The 18580-nt window shown below is 38.3% G+C and overlaps 1 protein-coding gene across 1 annotated transcript in view; it reads right to left on the reverse strand.

The window, feature by feature from the left end:
- The window catches only part of TTC27 (tetratricopeptide repeat domain 27), a 112279-nt gene extending 94625 nt beyond the window's left edge, over window positions 1-17654 (reverse strand). Inside the window, exons 1-4 of the mRNA XM_056488111.1 lie at window positions 17398-17654; window positions 14520-14697; window positions 9114-9243; window positions 1484-1624 (exon numbers count right to left, since the gene is read on the reverse strand). Of these exons, the coding sequence (XP_056344086.1) occupies window positions 1484-1624; window positions 9114-9243; window positions 14520-14697; window positions 17398-17485 (537 nt within the window). The 5' untranslated portion in view covers window positions 17486-17654. The remainder of the gene's footprint in view (window positions 1-1483; window positions 1625-9113; window positions 9244-14519; window positions 14698-17397) is intronic.
- Window positions 17655-18580: the final 926 nt, after the last annotated feature.

Consider the following 18580-nt stretch of genomic DNA (forward strand, 5'->3'; position numbering starts at 1 on the left):
ATGTTCCTAGAAAGGAACCATCAAAAAGAATAATAGCATCTATTTCCAAAAGCAATGAAAGATGACTTTTGATATCAAGATGGACAGAGTAAAGCAGAAAACAGTGAAAGAGGTCAGATCCCAACATTTCATTATTTATTTAGAAACCTAAAGGCAATTAAAGCAAGAAGGTTCAAATCACTTGAATTTAGCTTTATATAATGAAGTATTAATTTTCCCACATAACTGAGTATTCAGGTTAAAGATACAATTTCCTGAGACTTTATGTTTACCACTTATGCTAGAATCAGTGAGAATATATTTTTAAAGTTTCAGATAAGCCACCTGAGCTGTGCACAATATTCTATCGGCAATATTTTTTGGGAGCCGAGTTGAAAACTTGCATTTACTCTTACATGTAAAATAGCAGACAGGGTTTTATTCATGCTTTACATAATAAATTTTGAAGTATTTTACCTTGTGTTAAATGTATGTGCAGCAGTATTAAAGCAGCAAAAGTAAGAGAGGCCACCTTTGCTGAAAGGAAGAAGAATGGCAAGCTTTAATTGCTACACCAGCCTGTTGGTGAAAGCAGTTCCTATCAGTTGTTGCCTTTGAACTTGATGTAGACACAAATAATTGAACCTCAACCCTGTAGAATAAAGCCCCCTATTATGTGATTCCTAGCAGAGGCAACATGGGAATTCTCTATATCAGGTACATTTTCTGTTTCCTTGACTGACCCAGTTGCTGAAATTCAACAGCACTCATCTGTGAAAAAGAGGGAAAACGATGGAAGAACTTGGCTTCCAGAAATGCAGTACAGCCAACATCTCCCACACAGTTTAATTCATCACTCATACAAAGACCCAGCTGGGAATGGATGGTGTCAGCCAAGCATAAAGAGAGGCCATGCGGCATTTTGATCTCCAGCCAAATCCTGCTCAACTGGAATTCAATAAAGAGAAGTTGCTGCTGTTAAAAGTCCCCCACTTCCAGAGAGCCCTGCTACCAACCAGGCTGCTGCTGAACTACAAGGGAGGTACAGACCCTCTAAGAGGTGCTTATTTTTAGCACATATATACAAGAGATCTAGACTCAAAATTCACACACTAATGGTTAACAGTATCCAAAATCTTGTTAAACAGGGTATAGGATATGTAAGCTGCATTATAGGGCATTCCCACTTAACCCCTGACAAATAATATCACAAATTACGTGTCTTGATAAAGTTGGTAGTATTAAATTTTCTAAGTTTTCCAGCTAATGAAGAAACCTTTCCTCTCTTTTGGAGAAGACAGTGAGTAAATAGCTTATCTTGAAGAAGAAGATAGTTGTGATTAATTGCAATGACTTTGTCCCAACTGCTTCTTAAAGGGAAGAACCTCAGAGCTACAGGAAAAGAAATGGAGGTCAGAATGATTCAATGAGGTATGAAGAAAACAATGAGAGAACCAATTAAGAAATAGCTGGTAGTCATAGTCATTACTCACATACTTCTTACCTGGAGAGATGAGAGTTTGTGTCTTGAATTCACAAGGATTATCCTGGCTATGAGCAGCAAAATAGGATGAGAAGTCAAGGTATAGACTGATTCACCATCTAGAACCAGCATCTTCAGAATAGTTGCATGCACCATTTTTGGCTAAAAGAAGCGGGGTAAAAAAAAAAGACAAGTTCCAAGAAACTTAAGTTTATTAAAAAATAATGTAATACAGAACAGAAAAACTAGCTATTAATGATTTAAGGAAAAAGTCTGCTCAAAACATTTAAAAAATCCAAAAAAGAAAACAAAAATAAAACCTAAGACTCCCTCTCTTGGAGTCTCAGCCTCTTACCAAATCATGGTAAATTCTGCACTGTTTCTTGCTGTCCTGATACACCACATCAACATGATCTGCAGGACACTGATTTCCTCCCACCTGAAATCCACGTGTCTTTCAGTCAACTAACCCCAAACACATTCCAGTAATACAATCATTCCCATGATCTAAGGAGAAAAGCTTCTGGTAAATCCATGCCATTCAATTTGCGGTCACAGAAACAAAACAATTTTATAATTAAATTAATCCTACAGCACTGAAATACAGTAGATATTCCTGCAGTATTGTGCTATCATTTTCTTTCCCCAGAGAGAGCTTCCTGTTGGAGTGGCATCAGGCAGCAATATCAGAGCCATTATTCCCTTTGTCTGATAAATAAAAACCTCTCCCTGCTTTGGATGCATTCCTGTATGACGTTCTCTACAGTAACACTTTTAGTTAATGGCCTTGAGCTAGCTCTCCAGGGACTCTCTCAGTGGTGATTGGCATCTGACAGTCACCTATTTCCCCCTTCCTTTTAATGCAATGAAAGCATTTGAGCAGTTTATCTTCAGGCTCAGGGAGATAGATATCCATTTATCAGTCTATTCCTGGTTCTCATATGACAGATTTCCTTAATAAACAAAAAAATAGGGTTTTAGTATTCAGTTGGTATAAAAGGGGAAAGAAAAGGGAATGGAAGAGAAAAAGCAGAACAGAAGGTTAAATGACAGCTTGCATTGAAGTCACTCGCCTGAGAAAGATTCTTAATCAGTCTAGGCAACCAAGATATGTTACTTGAATCATATTTCAGCTTTTTAAACTAAACAAATAATGTAATTCCTGAGTTATTTGAAACTCTTTTATACCTGTATCAAAAGGTTACATTGTTAAGCAACATGAATCTCCAACACCACTTTTTAATAACAGAGTGACCTTTAAGTTTATTCTGATTTACTACAGGTTTTTTTAGTTTGCGTTAGCATTGAAATCACTTCCACTTTGTAGACAATGATCTGGGACAAAGGGGAATTTCTATATGACATCACTGCAGTCATTTCAATCCCACTGTGGAAAATGATGATCACAACAGTCAGACAAACCACTTGAGAATAAAGGAAAGAAGCTGCCAGCTGAAAATATACCAGATCTGTTGCACCTCTGGCCATTCAGAAAGGAAGAACCTTATCAACATCTATAATTTGAGAAGGGAAAGTCATCAATCAGTACTTCTAAGGATTAATTTTTCAAACACATACACAAACACACATAGTGGGACACTCAATACAATTTTCAGTTTAATGCAAACTTTTTTCTATCTGCATGTTTTTGATTCTTTCTATAATCAAAGTAGACCACACTTAAAATACTCAAAGGGAAAGCAAAGGAGATTTGTTATAAAACCTTTTTTAAAAACAGTTTTGTGATGCTAGAGTTATCTATACTTGTTTAAGCACTGTAGTAACAAATTAATCTCAAATTCACATTTCAAGTCCTTTCACCACAAAACCCAGTCCTGCTAACATAATATTAAGAAAGAATGGGGGAGGAAGAAGGGAAAGCTGATGACATATTACAACCTTGAAAATAAGCCAACAAGTCCAAGAGCCAAAGAACTGCTATCTTCTATTTTAACAAATCCATGTCCTTTCTCATGAAACAAATCCCATCCAGAAAAGCAGCCATCCTTTACCTTTAGCTAAAAAAGCCTAAACAAACATTCATTTTTCCAGCCTATGCTCTGCAACTGCATTATCCATGCAGAATTACTGCCCTAAGGTTGTCCTTAAGGTGAGAGAACAGCTACAAGTAAGATGTAGACATTTAAAGTGTTACAGCTTCAAGGACTGCAATGTTAAGAATTGAAGACTACCAAAATCACGAGAACATTGGCTAAGAGCAAAAAAGAAATTTTGAGCTTGTGTTCTTGTGTTTAAACAACTAAATATATGATTTGTTGAAGCTGTCTTGTAGCTCAAAAATCCCAAAACAGACACAACCCAAGACTTGCTAATATAATGCTCCTGATCTAGTAAACCTGGGTTAGGAATCTTTCTACACCAAACTTGACATCACAAAGTACAATTATTTTATTCAGGAGTAATGTTCTTAAATCACAGAAACATATACTAGATAATTACTTCATGAACATATACAGAGAAATCACTGGAGTAGTCATCCAGTTGGACAAGCAAGTGGTTATGTTTGACCATCACAAATTAACACACAACATACACACAAATTAAACTCCATTCACGCTAGATCCGTAACTTTAATGGCCACTTTTAAGTTACTACTACTAAAGCCCTAAATCAACTGCAAGCTGGACAGTATTCCTGGGTATTTCAATTTTCACAGTATTTCAGAAGTATTTCCCAGCACAGCTGATGCCACCCAAGTAATAATAAAAATCAGAAGAAAGGCCCTGCCATTCACATTCAATAGCTCTAAAAATAGAGTGTATGAGAATTTTAGTTTAGGGAGTTAGTGGTCTTTTCTTGCTAATGATAGTGACTAGAAGCAAAGTGTGCATTCAGCATACTTTTATATTGAGAAACACTCTGGGCCTTTGTAACATTTCATCAGCTCTTTCTGTCTTGGGGATCTTTCTCCTACATATAGAAAGGTAAGTGTAGACATAAAGAAGTAGACAAAGCCAGGCTAAAGGCTCAGGAAGACTTGATTAAATGGAAGCAAAGGTGGGATGTAGACAAACAAGTTATCAGATCAGGAAGCTGCTGCATGTGGCTAGTAAGCCAGACTGCTGCATGTGGCTAGTAAGCCAGACTGCTGCACAACCATTTGCCATTTAGCAAAGCTAAGGTGATCTGCCTTACAGATGAAGAGAAGATGTTACTGAGGTTACCAAACCAAAGGTTTGGTCCTTTGAAGCAGAATTCACTCTTCAGACTTTAAGGCAATGGAAATACTGCTTTTGTTTATAACTGCTTTTCTCTTCAACTTTCTGCAAAGGAGGTAAGATTACACAGGAGGCTGTCCCTAGTTTTACAAGCCAAATCAGTAACAGGTAACTACGGAGAGCTGACGTCCATACTGAAGACAATTGTGGTAAGCCAGTGCAAGCAAGTCTTGCCTGAGAGCGCTACATGTTGAAGAAGTACTTTGGTTATGAAAGCTTTTGTTCATAAGCCCTATGAGGATGATTTTGCTCTGCTCTTTAAGTGGGTACTTTTCAAGTGACTGCATTAAGATTCCCCCTTCTGTTCTATATTCATAGCAAGGGAATGCAGGGCAAGACTGTAGGCTACTTTAGCAGTCTATCTTTGCTTACAAGGCTCTGCCTCCAGATTTAGCCTTTATCATCTATCCTTACATTCCCCACAAGAGGGAGAAATCTGCATAATTTTCAAAGCCTACACCTTGCTGGTCAAGCATAGACTTTTTTTCCTTGTTGTTCACACTGTTAGAAGGCAAGCATCTGAGCCTGAAAAAAGGAATTCACAACAGACTGAATTAAAAAGACCAAAGAATCATGCTGGATTTGAGACAGTAGTGCTACATAGTACATTGGTTTTTTTCATAATAATTATGAACATGGTTATAGATGCCAACAGAAGCATGACAAGATTTCAGTTTCTTTCAGCAAAAGGATCAAATAATGCATAAAAGACGGAATAATAAAATGTAAGGAAAAAAAAAATTTAAATGTATTCCAAAACTTATTCTTTGGGATCAGCTTGGAAGTTACAAAAAGAGGAGGAACTGTGATACATGAATTTGGAGGATTCCTACCAGTTATTTACATGCATTGTCAATTAACAAATTGAGATCTTCCAGATGGATGTTCTCACCATTAACAGATATATATACTTGCAAATATAATATCAGACAACAAATAAAGCAGCAAACAGCTTGTCCTCACATTGTTTTCCAGTTTATCCACTGAAAATACTGAGCTCAGCTTTATGAGGTTATACATAGAAGCTCTGAAACTTAAGGCAGAATAAATATGTACCAACTTCAAAAGTTTTGTACCTTTTATTCCCTTACATGCAGAGACAGTGACAATACTTTTAAGACACAAGGAGCTCATTACTATAAGCCACTTATTTTAAGCACTGAGCTCATTTATAATATTTTAGTCTAACCCCAAACAGTTCAACACAACTGCTAATCCATTTTAACCAGAATTCAGTAATTTTTAATCTTCCTTTACCTTTTTATCATTAAAAAAAATCAGTGTAGTATCAGACTATTAACTGGCGTGGTAAAGTCTCACAGCTATTTTAGAAAACTGAAATACTTCTAATAAATAAAATGCTACTTTTGTGTGCACTCTGAAAATTACAAGCCAGTTCTGCAGGACATACAAACAAATCTTAATAGAGTACATGAATGCAACCATAGTTCAGAGAGATGGCTAGACTCAGTTGGAAGAAAGTGAAACACTATACACATACTCATGAATATTGTTCACTGAAAATATCCAAGAGGCCTCTACCAGCAACTCGTCTTAAAGAGGCTATTTTATTCATTCTTCCCAAAAATTAATTACAGACTCACGCAGCCTTACTGCACTCATAAGGAAAGAAGTTATCTGGGAGCAGATATGAAGCTATGTCGCTGATCCAGAGGTGAAACTTTCCAAGGAGAGAAATGGCAGCAGTTATATACCCTGGAAACAAAGACTAATCCAATAAAGTGTTCTGAAAATAAGAGTAACAGTTTTAAAAATATTCCTGAAATAAATGAGACATTGAAAAGCTGAAATTTCGTGACATTACTTAGAGCAAGCTAAAAGAAACATGAATACATAATTTTTTAACTTTGATGTGGGAAAAAATCATTTTAGTTTGAAAACCTGGAAAATGGATGATCTGTTTAAAAAGGGATTGTATCTGTCTTAATGATAGAACATGGAAGAAAGCAAAGAGTTCTATTTTTAACCCACATTTTCTGAATATCTGTGTATGCATGAGAAGAAAGTTGAGTTAAAGGAAACACAAAAATGTCACTATTGAGATGTTCATTTTTACAGAGTGTTCATATACTAAGAATCCTTGGAATGAAAAGTAAGGATAATCCAAAACATAATTCAAAACGTTTTGAATTAAGACTTTTAATAAAAAAAGAGAAGTAGATATTACATTTTAGCACATAATTGCATAGTGCTTTTGGAAATAAAAACATTAACATGTCAGAAACAATACAGACAGCAGTAATAGAAATAAAGGTAAACTTCTGCCTGAATGCATAAATAGCTAAACCTTGAAGCAATATGGAAATCTGATGGAGCACTCATTAGAAACAAAATATGTTTTCCTTTATAATCTCTTGACAGTTTAGTTTCTGCAGTACCACCCCTGCATAAGCAAACGTATTTCAAAGCATCACATTCACAGCCACTGCAGAAACACAACAGAAACTAAACAGGAGACCATGTATTTCCTCACTCAGCAGGAATTAGTATCTCTTTCTTCCAGACATTAAATGAAATTGCCTGGAAGAAAAAAGGATTGGGGTGACCTAATTGTGGCCTTCCAGTATCTGAAGGGGACCTACAAGAAAGAGGGAGCAGAAACTATTTACAAGGGCATGTAGTGACAGGACAAGGGGGAGTGGCTTAAAACTGATAGGGAGTAAGTTTAGACAAAGAAATTCTCTGCTGTGAGGGTGGTGAGGCATTGGTACAGGATGCCCAGAGAATCTGTGGATGCTCCTTCCCTGGAAGAGTTCAAGGCCAGGTTGGATGGAGCTCTAAGCTACCTGTTCTATTGGAAGGTGGCCCTGCCCATGGCCAGGGGCTTGGAACTGGATGATCTTTTAAAGTCCTGTCCAAGCCAAAACATTTTATGATTCTATGAAATAGAAATTATAAACACTGTATTTGCCAGGTCTCTGAACTGTCAATGACAGCAATCCCATGAGCATCATCTTGGCTGCAGACTGCAGTAAGACTGCAACCTGTATATACACATAGAATACAGAGTTCTCCAGTAAACAGAAACCAAAATTTGTAAGAATATTTTAATATTAAATATTATAAACAAACTATAAAGAGAATCAAAGAAATTAGGTTCTGTTATTTTTACTATATATATATATATATATATATATATATATAGGGAAAACGAAGTACTTTTCCCCTTAGAAGTAGCACACTTCAAAATTTCTGCTAACTCATTTCACACTCTAAAAGGTTTAGTACACCTGGTTTCCACTGTTACTTATTTAGCCATCAGAAGATGAGATTTGAATTTCAAGTATCAAAAATCACGTGAAAAATAAGCCTATCTATACATACTGTGTCAGCCTTAAAACATAAATTTATAAACATCTATTTAAAAAACCAGGAGCAATACTGTACCTGAATTAGTTATTTAGAAATACAACCTTGCAAATGAACCTAAGGCAGGACTTTATGAATTATGGAAAACATGCCACAGTATGGCAGCAGGGCCAACAGTTTTACGTGAAAATTTTCACATATTCCAACTTCCCCCCATTTCACAGTTTACAGCACTTACATTGCTCATGGTCCATACCCTATTCTTAGTGGAATTCTAAATTCAAACTCATGTACAGATTTAGCATTAGCAGAGACTACTGGTATGTTCTTCACTGACACACTGCAGTAGTCAGTATTTTACCACAGCTTTAATCCCAAGAGAAAAATCAAGAAGCTGTGCTAAATCCCATTTGAGGAGAGTCTGGACTGTGGTACTGCCGTGAGGAATAATACACACATCTCACTAAAAGAAGTTAAGAGTGTTGATTAGCAATCTACATAAAATGGTGACAAAATAAGTTGAGTTTCATCTCATACATTCCCTTCTGCTTCCAAAATGTCTATTTAAATTAGCATTTTTGTGCTAGTATTACCTCAACTCACTTGGCACTCAGGAGCCCAACAGGATACTGAGCATCCAAATCTACTGTTAGCATCTCCCAAACACTGCTATTTGCAAGATATGCAACTGCTACGTTTCCCTAAGGAGGGGAAATTTCTAAGCCATTTATAAACATCTTTCTTCGATTCAGCTAAGAATGCATCCCAAAATAAATACAGAAAAAGTTTATTGATTGCAAATGCCCTTTGAGTAAATTCTCACCTATATTAAAGGTATCTTCTCCATCCAAACCAAACATTTCCAGCAGGAAATATCTTAAGTAGACAAACAGTAACTACTTATAGGACACTGCAGATATAACTGAATGTGCTGTAATAGCAGCCAGTAGGATAGATGATTACAGCAATTCATTCTAGCACCCCTCCTTGCAGATGTGCCTTCTCTGATACAACCTAAGTTTTATGGTTATTTCTGAAAAGCAGTGACAATAAAAGGACAGCTTATTGAAATCCAAACCTACCTCACAGAATTTCTGTAACAATGCAGGTGGCAAAAAATCCTGAAGCTTTAACTGAACAGGAGGCCCAGTCCAATTGCTTTGAACAAAGAGCTGCAAACTCCCCACACCAAGCAGAAACATCAGCCTCTGCCTGCAATATAGATAAGAAGAGCAATTAGCAACATATTACATTTTCACTTAAGGCAACAAGAGCTGATTAAATCTTGTGCTAGCTCAAAACCCGCAGCTTTAAAAAAAAATAGTAAATCACTCTCCTGTGAGGAGGGTACAACGAATGGAATATACAAGAATGCACACAGAAAACTAAAAGTGCTCCAAACGTGCTTGTTTATGAAGGTTGCAACTAATGCCAAACATTTTGGAGGCAGAACTCATATATTTCACAATTTAAAGCTGTACATAATTCCCAGAGATCTGAAGACTAGCCAAGGATAATCCAATATTTGCCTATTGCAAGGTTGTTATAGTTTCTAATGATAAACCTAACTCTCAGCATTTTCACAGAAAAAATACTGCATTAGGATACATTCCAAAAGAACAAGTTTATTTTTTGTTTTGACATAACTGTTTATTTTCACTCCTTCTGATAAAAAAATTAAATTAAATCAAAAATTCCGAATACTACCTCTAAGTTCGTTCAGATGCTTTGGCAGTAAATAATATCTAATTTATCATGGCTTTTATTTTGAATAATAAATTTATTGAAAGATGAAATGAAGAGACTTTGTTTCATTTCTGAAACTGGTATGGCAAAATTTTCTTTATCTACAAGACTAAGCTCATTTTACCGTACTATGATTTCTTTAGCAAATAATCTATGTGGTCTGCATTAGTCAGGGCACAATCTCTCAGAATTTAACAGTCAATTTAACAGGTGCAGACTTTTAAGATTTATGTACAAACTTCTGGTTCGTTTTATGATGCCTTAATCACTTGGAACCTTATTTACAAGGGCCCTAAGACATAGAGAATGGGCCTCCTAACTACAAAAAGCTAGCATTTTAATTGTGCAGGTTTGCTATAAACATTAGTATGTTAAAGAGCATAACTGAAACAGAAAAACCTAGTCCTTTATTTTTGTAAAAACAGAACCTTAGAGATGTAAGAGCCAATCGAAACAAAGAAATAAAGTGTTATACAACCCCTTAAAAACCAAAATAAAATAGAAAAGCCGCACACAAACAAGCAGCTGGTGGGCAAGAATGCAATAAAAGATGCAGAACAATAGGAAAGCAGGGGTGGGGAACATTTAATTGAAGATTTTTAAAAAAACAAAAAACAAAGAAAAAGAAACCATCTTTCAGAGGAGTTAAGAGAACAAGGACTGGAATAAAGAGTTCTTGACGAACAAGACAAGGTAACAATTACTGGCTGTCATTACTCAGCCAGTAACTATCCACTAGGAAATATCAATACATAACCAAGATCACCATGAAATTTCTAAATTATTCCAGAATACAAAGCACTAACAAGTACTGTATACTAAATTATTACCACTACACACAAAATATCTACATTGGTATCTTGATTTTTTTCCCATGATAAATTATGCTTCTAAGATACAGAACAATCAACCATCCCTGCACTGTGATTTGATACTCTAGTCTTTTTTTTTCATTATTTTATAATTTACACTATCTCCACTAGTGACATTTTATTTATTTATTTTAACATTACTGATATCTATCTGGAAAGCAAAGTTGCTTGAAGAGACAGTTTTATCCACGGAGAATGCCTCCGGAACAACTGATAACCAATTCCATTACTTTGGCCAGGATACTGTTTTTCCACTGTTTCATTTGTAATCACCAAATTATTTTTCCCCCATTTTCAGATTCATGACCAACTCTCAGTCTCCTTATCACTCATTCTGTATCAGAAAACCAATTTCAAGCTGTAATCCCTGCAAATGCTGACCTCCCTTGCTTATCCCCTATTTTTCCCCCAAGAAAATGCATTCGGTCTCCCTGCTGACTGCCCTTCACACTTACAATGCAGACCTGCAGATGCTCACCTCCCAAAGGCTGCCTGAAAAGCAACAGAAAGACTGCTGTGAACGTCCCCCTTGCTATGGTGTTCTACAAAATTTATTTTGCACGTATCCTTACATATATGTCTGTATCCACTCATCTTATTTTTCTTTTCTCTGTGTGATTGGCGGTTTTGCTGCCTTTTGTTTTAACACTGCTTACACCAAGCAAATTGCTCTTCATGAACAGAATCACATGCTAATATACATGTATCAAATGTTCCTCAAAAATAAAGAACAATAGTGCATTTGTATTAAAAAAAAAAAAAAAAAGGAGTGCGTATAATCTTAGAATTTACAAACAAAATAAAAGAAAAAATATTCAACAGCCAGGTTCTGCTTAAGAAGTTACAGCTTTCACTCTTTTTATTGATGCCAGAAATTACAGAAGAGTAGCCAAAACTATTCAGTGCCTAACTTTGCTATTTTTTCAATTCATGAACATCAAAACAAGCTGCAGAAATAGCAAGAATTTCTTCATTTTCAGTTTTCATTACATACAGCATACTAGCTAACCAACCATCAGATGTTCCAGAAGAAAATACCAGAAATACCATTCAGTGTTCAGTTTGGGAAATCATAGCAAGCTTTATTGTATGGATTTCTTTTGCCAAGTCTGGCATTCATTTATGTGTTGAATAAGATAGAAGAGTAAATACATGCTCAACAAAAAAACAGAGTTAGAGCTCATTTCCTTGTTTGTTTAGATTTTGGAACCTTCACATTATTTCCTTCCAGTCTTCTGAATCAAACTGTACATTAGGCAAGGAATGGACCTTCTTCCTATGGTGCTCAGAAAAAAAATAAAAAAAGGCAATCCCCCTCTGCATGGTTAACACATAGCTTATTGCTTCATCCTCTAAATTTTGCTAATTAAAATACAGCAGTGAAGCTACATTTTCTGTAGAAAATAGCTTTTAAGCATTGAAGTGAGTAGCAATAGCAGGAAAAAAGTAAAACAAAAAATATCCTATTCAACACATTCATTACAAAGAGTGCTTAATTTTTAGAACATAAAGGCTAAAAGTGCCATAGCGAAAATATATCTGGGGCAGGGAGAAGAAGGCAATCAGTTAAAAGGATAGAAAAGTTGCATCACTTTTTTAAATGATGTTAAATCATTTTCATTATAGAACCATGGATTTGAAAGTGGAAAAAGTTACAGAGAAGTTGTCCAAAGAAATTACTGTCTAGATCCAAATTTTAAGCTGTTTTGCCCTCAAGCTGCTCTGTTTTAGCTTCAGAAAAAAAACTCCTTAAGAGTTCTTTTAACACTATTACAAAACCATACTTGGCACTGTTTATATTGTGCCAAACGAATAGGATTAACATTATCCAACGTTCTGTTTCCGATTGAATTCAACTCCTACTGTGTTTTTTAAATCTCCAGAATTATAACTTTCAGTTCAAGGAAAAAAAATTTTTTTAACTTATTCCATCTACAAAAAGTCACAAGAAAACAAGTGTCATACTGAATTTTCTGGTCTTAAGAGGTTTGCTGTACTTCCTTTGAATCAGTTGGTGGAAAAAGAAAATTACCTTTTAGTTATTAAAAAAATATAGAAACACACCCCCTTCCCATCTTCACAATTAGCAATGCAAAGTCTGGATGCAAAGGTTACATAGGTTCCCTCCACAGGGCCTTCACAGGACACAGGGTCTGCAGGTAGGAAAAATAACTGTGACACATGTCAACCCAAAGTCATCAGAGACCAACACAGTACAGGTCAAAGTGCTGTGCAGTGCCTACCTAAATTAGGAAATTATCTGTTTTTCAGAAAGCAACTTCAGTAGAAGTTTTTTATAAGAGAAAGCCCCAACTTACTTCCTTCAGCCCTCAAAACTTCTTAAATTATTACTAATGGAGCTTGAAAAATTCACTTAAATGCTACAAACAAAATTGTTTCTGGCAGACACTGATAGGTTTTGAAGACTCTGCTTTCATTTTGAATAAAGCTTCAGGCTATAATTTTGGGCAGAAAACCCTCTGTCTGCTTCTGAAACGCTAAATATTGCAGTTCTGCCTCCATATCTTCTGGCAAGGGGGCTTCTAATGCAGCCCAGAGCTGCAGAGCAAACAAGAAAAACCTCAAAGACCACAGAGCTGGAGCATGAGCAGCCAAGGAATGAATTCCTTTGGCGTCTGCAGTAGGAGTGCACTATAACAGGATACATATAAAGTTCCACTGATACAGATTATGGTTACCTTCAAGAAGCTGAATGGCCTAAAAAGGCAGCAACACATATTTGAAGCAGTAACTAAAATCAGGAGTGAATGTGTTTCAAGTCCTGACTGATTTTTCTTTCCTTGTCACATTATTCAAACTACTGCAAGGTGACAGAATCTAGAAATATTGAAAAACTTCTCCAGCTAATAAACCAAACAAGAAATACCTAGCAAAAAGCATGCATAGGAAAAACCTCTGAACACTCCAACTCAGAAAGCAGGAGTGCATTGTATTGTGCACCACACCAGAAGACGAGTTTTTGACACATTACGATCACTAACAAAGCTCAGCTCAGTTTTTCAAACACGCCAACTATTTTTTTCTCTGATATTTTAGCAAAAACTCTTAGGTCTATGTGTGTCATACCAAAACATATTTGAACTCTGCCAACACTAACTGGTAACAAATACCTTCCTCTTACTGTTATTTTTAACCTTTATTTTCTATTACCTTTTGCTCTTCTTTTGATGAAACTTTTTTACCTTTTAAAATATCAGTGTATATATACACAACACATGTATAGTTTTCTGCTTCTACTATCCCTAGCATGCCAGATTTCAGTGTGTTTATTGTTTACACAGCAAACTGTAAACAGTAAATACAGACTTCTTAATAGCAACAAGTAGCACAAGCAATTAAGAGAGACTCTTTCAGAGAAAGTTGTGGGAAGAAAATGAACAGCATCTGTGAGTAACACCTTACTCATTTTTACATTAAGAATAGAACAACCTCATTGTAAGTCAGAAATACAGGCATTGCTTGGACAGTAACATTACACAGTACTTCAAGCAGCCACATAAATGTAATGCAACATTTCAGAAAGAAAATTCTTAGTTGTTTGATGATATAGGGCAAAATGAATTTACATATGTGACTTCTTCATACCACAACCTTCTGAGGTAATCACTGTAAATAAAGAAAATGTTTTCAACAAACCCCCACATCACAACATCATTGTTTCTTTCACTGGACAGTAAGGAAGAGATGCCCAAAGGAGTGAGGGGAAATACCACAAGAAGTTTGTTTTCTGCTTTCCTGTGAGTACAAGGGTTTTGAAGGCCCTATACAAGTTATACATTTTTAAGTGCCTTTTGTAAAAATCAAACATAGCCTCTATCTAATTTATATATAATAAATAATAATTTCCACCTTTCCACGCTATCAGTCTCTGCAGAACAATCCAGGTATGCCAGAATCTGTTTCTCCAAGTAAGTGTCAATATTCTCCTCTGTCACAGAAGACGCACTGAAAACATTCAGAATGGCTGAATTTGAAAATATTGCTTCATATTTCCCATCAAACATCAATTGCAATAATGATCCACTTTCTGGAAGAGAAAAAAAAAAAAACCAACACAGGAATCAGTGTCAACTTTCAAACAGTTGTGTCTTTCAAGACCTATAACACCTATTCAAATGAAAATATCTACCACTCCCCTTCTAAAGAACTTATCTACATTTAAAATGCAGGGAAAGTGCAGTGGCACTGAAACTCAAGAGCAGCACTTGCAGGTGTCACAATTCAAACAATTTGTATTGAAGTTACAGTGAAACACAAACGACCAGATGAATGTAAAACAAAAACTTGCACTGAAATTTCAGGAAAAATAAATGGATGGCCTTTTAAAATATTTCAATTATAACAGCAGGATATTCTTCCTTCAAAACATTTTAAATGAACAGTATATATATCTATATCCTATAGATAGGACAATAATTTCACAGACTAGAGAACCTTTTTAGGGGAAATGCAAACAAAAATGATTCTGTATTTCCAGAGTTCAGTGAATAAAGTCTTGTGCAAAACTGCAGAAACTCCTCAGTCCTTAATTTACATGCTTAGAATACCCACAATAGGCAATGAGATTTTAACTTTGCAAATTCTTTCCTATGTAACTGTACTATCTCAGTGAAAAGCCTGCATATGGAGCAGATACTTAGGAGTAATTACTAAAGTGGACTTAGACCCATAACTGTTTCTTAAGACCAATTTCAAGACAAAGGGAAGTCAAGAAGCTTCAGACCCATTTCTAAGAAGCTTCAGACTCATCAAGTTCTTGACCCAGGCTACAACTTTATTCACAGAATCTATCTTCAGATATGGTATAGTGCAATCAATACAGCAGCTGTTGGAACAATCTGGCCATGTTAAAACCTGCTATTATTGAGCAAAACCATTATCTGCCTGCCCTGCAGCTGTGGCTACAACTCATGCAGATGCACTAACTGTTTTCTGACTAAATGATGGTGTTAGTGATGGTTCAGCTGAGGAAATACAGAGGTCTGCAGAGGATAAGTGCCTTACTATCAATCTGTGATTCCAGCTGGGGATTGCAGCTCCCTGCACTCAGTGTTGCTGTGGCCGCACTAACATCAGCAGCCAAGGTAATCAATTTAACACTGGCACAGCTATGGATCCATACAAGCAGCAGCTGTGCAAAGAAGTGATCTGAATACCAACCCCAAGCCCATCCAGCTAAACAAGTACTTTAAATTTTAGAAACACAGGAACACAGAGGACAGAACCACCTCCAGCAACAGCAATGGATGACTGCAGGAATGGGTGACAGAGACTCATTCATTCTAATGTCTCTGCACCACACTGTTGACCAAAGTTTACTTCTGTTCCCCACAGTGATCTACAAAATTATATAAAAGATAATGTGTGCCATGTATTATCAAAAAAACTTTAAGCTGTACATGGAAGGACATATACAAAAGTTTAGCAGTGGTTCTGCAACACTGCTAACATCATACTCTCACAGATAATGGAATTAACAAGAGACTTTTCTCCAATCTATGCTTTGGAGGGACTTTCTCTCACCTAATGACAACTGCTTTATATTGGATTATAGCTGCCCATACAGGAAATGCTGTTGTTTGTAGAATAAATACAAGCTGTGAGAACATGTGATGATAAATGAGGAATATTGAGGTCTTTCTTTTTCCAGCAACATAACTCTAAGCACATAAAATTTGCTTTTGATTTTGTGTGTAGCTTTTTATAGGATACTATAAAAATTCAAGGTCATAGCTTTTAAATTTATTTTCAGGATCATCAATAGGAAGGGCCCACGTAAATGATGACTAAGAATCATCACAAACCCTACCATTTTCCATCTGTACTGCAAGATGCATTTCTTCAACTTTTCCCCACATCTTACAGCATCACACTACTTAAAGCACCTCAATACAAACCAAAGCTAAAGAAACAACCTGATTAAAAAAAAAATCAGAAAAACTCTACACCACAAACAGCATGCACAACTCTCGGTGAAAATATGAGTCAGTCACATCAGCTACCATTCCTGGACAGCACAATGACTAAGGTCAAATAATACGTCATATAAGGAAATAAGACCTGATTAGCTCTATACAGTTTTTTCGGAAATAAAAACAGTAAGTGCTTAGGTAAGGATGAGATTTTCAATATGCTACAACATGGCACATGACTTGAGCACAACTGTATTTTAGCCTGCCTGAAATATGGAAGTTTTTTTACAAGAAAAAGGTTACACTCCAGGAGCTGCTGCGCTCCCCGGAAGGAAAGCCGGGTCTGACCAAGTCCCCTCAAGAAACCACGACCGAATAACTAATACATATAGAACAGGCAGCTCGTGCCAGACTCTCCCTTCCCACGTTTTGCTTCAAGAGCGCGCTCCCCCTCACTGCCCAGTTCCAGCCAGCAGGCAGCCTTTCCCTCGGGAGGCAGCCGGAGGGAGCCCCGTGCCCACCTCCCGAGAGCCGGCATGGGGCGGGCGGCGGGGCGCCCGCCGGCACCGGCACCGCTGCGGCCGCGGCCCCCCTGCCCTGCGGCCCCGCCGCTCCGCTCCTCCAGCCTGACAAGCCCACGGCCTCCCACACCTTCCTGCGCGGGCAGGAGCACAGCGAGGATCTGACAGGGCGCCGAAGGAGAAAACGCCCGCGGGGGGAGGGAGCCGCCAGCCGCGGCCTCGGCTCGGTCCGGCGGCTGCGGCACGCACAAGGATCGGGCACCTTCCCCGCGCCGGGCCGGGACCTCCCCTCACCTGCGGCCGCGACTTCGCCCTGCTTCCACTCCAGGGATTCCGCGGCGCTGAGGAAGCCCCTCAGCAGGGCGCGCTCCAGGGCAAGCATGGTCCCGCCGCCCGGGCCGGGCCCGCCCCGCTCCCCGACACCGCCTCGCCCGCAGCCGCGACCCCCGCGCCCACAGAGACGTGTGAGTGCCCAAGCGAGCCCTCAGCCCATGTGCGGGCAGCGGCCGCAGGGAGCCGCCATGACAGCGGCGCGGGGCACGCCGGGAGGCGCGCTGGCCCCGCCCTGCCGCGAGCCGCCGGTGGCGGCGGCGTGAGGGGAGCGCGCGCAGCGCCATGGCCGGGGAGGGCTCTTCACCACCCCCGGGGCCCGCAGTGACCCCCAGGCAACAGCTTGTGAGGGAGAGGGGGTAGGCGCAGGATACGTGTCCGTATGGAGTCTGTCTGGGCGATTCCCTGTGGAGAATCACCGAAGGGGGCGTGTTAGAAGGGAACACGGTGGATCAGCTGGTCCAACCTCCAGCGTCCAACCTCGCTGCTCATGCAGGGTCATCCCAGAGCTCCTGGCGCAGGATTGCATCCACACGGTTCTGGAGTATCTCCAGTGAGGGAGACTCCACAGCTTCTCTGGACAATCTGTTCCTGTGCTCAGTCGCACACACAGTAAAGATCTTCCTGATATTCAGGTGGAGCTTCCTGTGCATCAGTTTCTGCCATTGCCTGGCACCACAGAGCAGAGCCTGGCTCCATCCTCTTGACACCCTCCCTTGTGATATCTATACAACGTCTGTGGAGAATCCTCTGGGATGCCGGACAGATGCAGGCTGAGGTGCCCAACCCTCAGGGCAGACAGGTCAGGGTCATGCTTTAGTCTATCCTAGTGTTAATTTCAGCACCTGTCCAAACACAAGGTTGATAATATTAAAATTAAAATTCCTATCGTGAGGTTATGTGCTTTTTATTTTCAGAGAAAACCAGTAGATTAACTTTTTCTGTGAATAAATAATTGCTAAATATAATTCCTTAGTAAAAAGAAGGAATATTTTGCTGTCCTCCTCACCTCTGCCAGTTCCTCCAATGTGTGGGGGGATGTAAAAGATGGTTTGAGGTGTTTGTCACAGACACAGACTTACTGAAATCTGCTTAAGTTTGCTTCCCCAAACTATTTGAAGAATATACATTTCTTTCTCGAAGAACA

This window comes from Oenanthe melanoleuca, chromosome 3 (genome assembly GCF_029582105.1).
Source record: "Oenanthe melanoleuca isolate GR-GAL-2019-014 chromosome 3, OMel1.0, whole genome shotgun sequence".
Lineage (NCBI taxonomy): Eukaryota > Metazoa > Chordata > Aves > Passeriformes > Muscicapidae > Oenanthe > Oenanthe melanoleuca.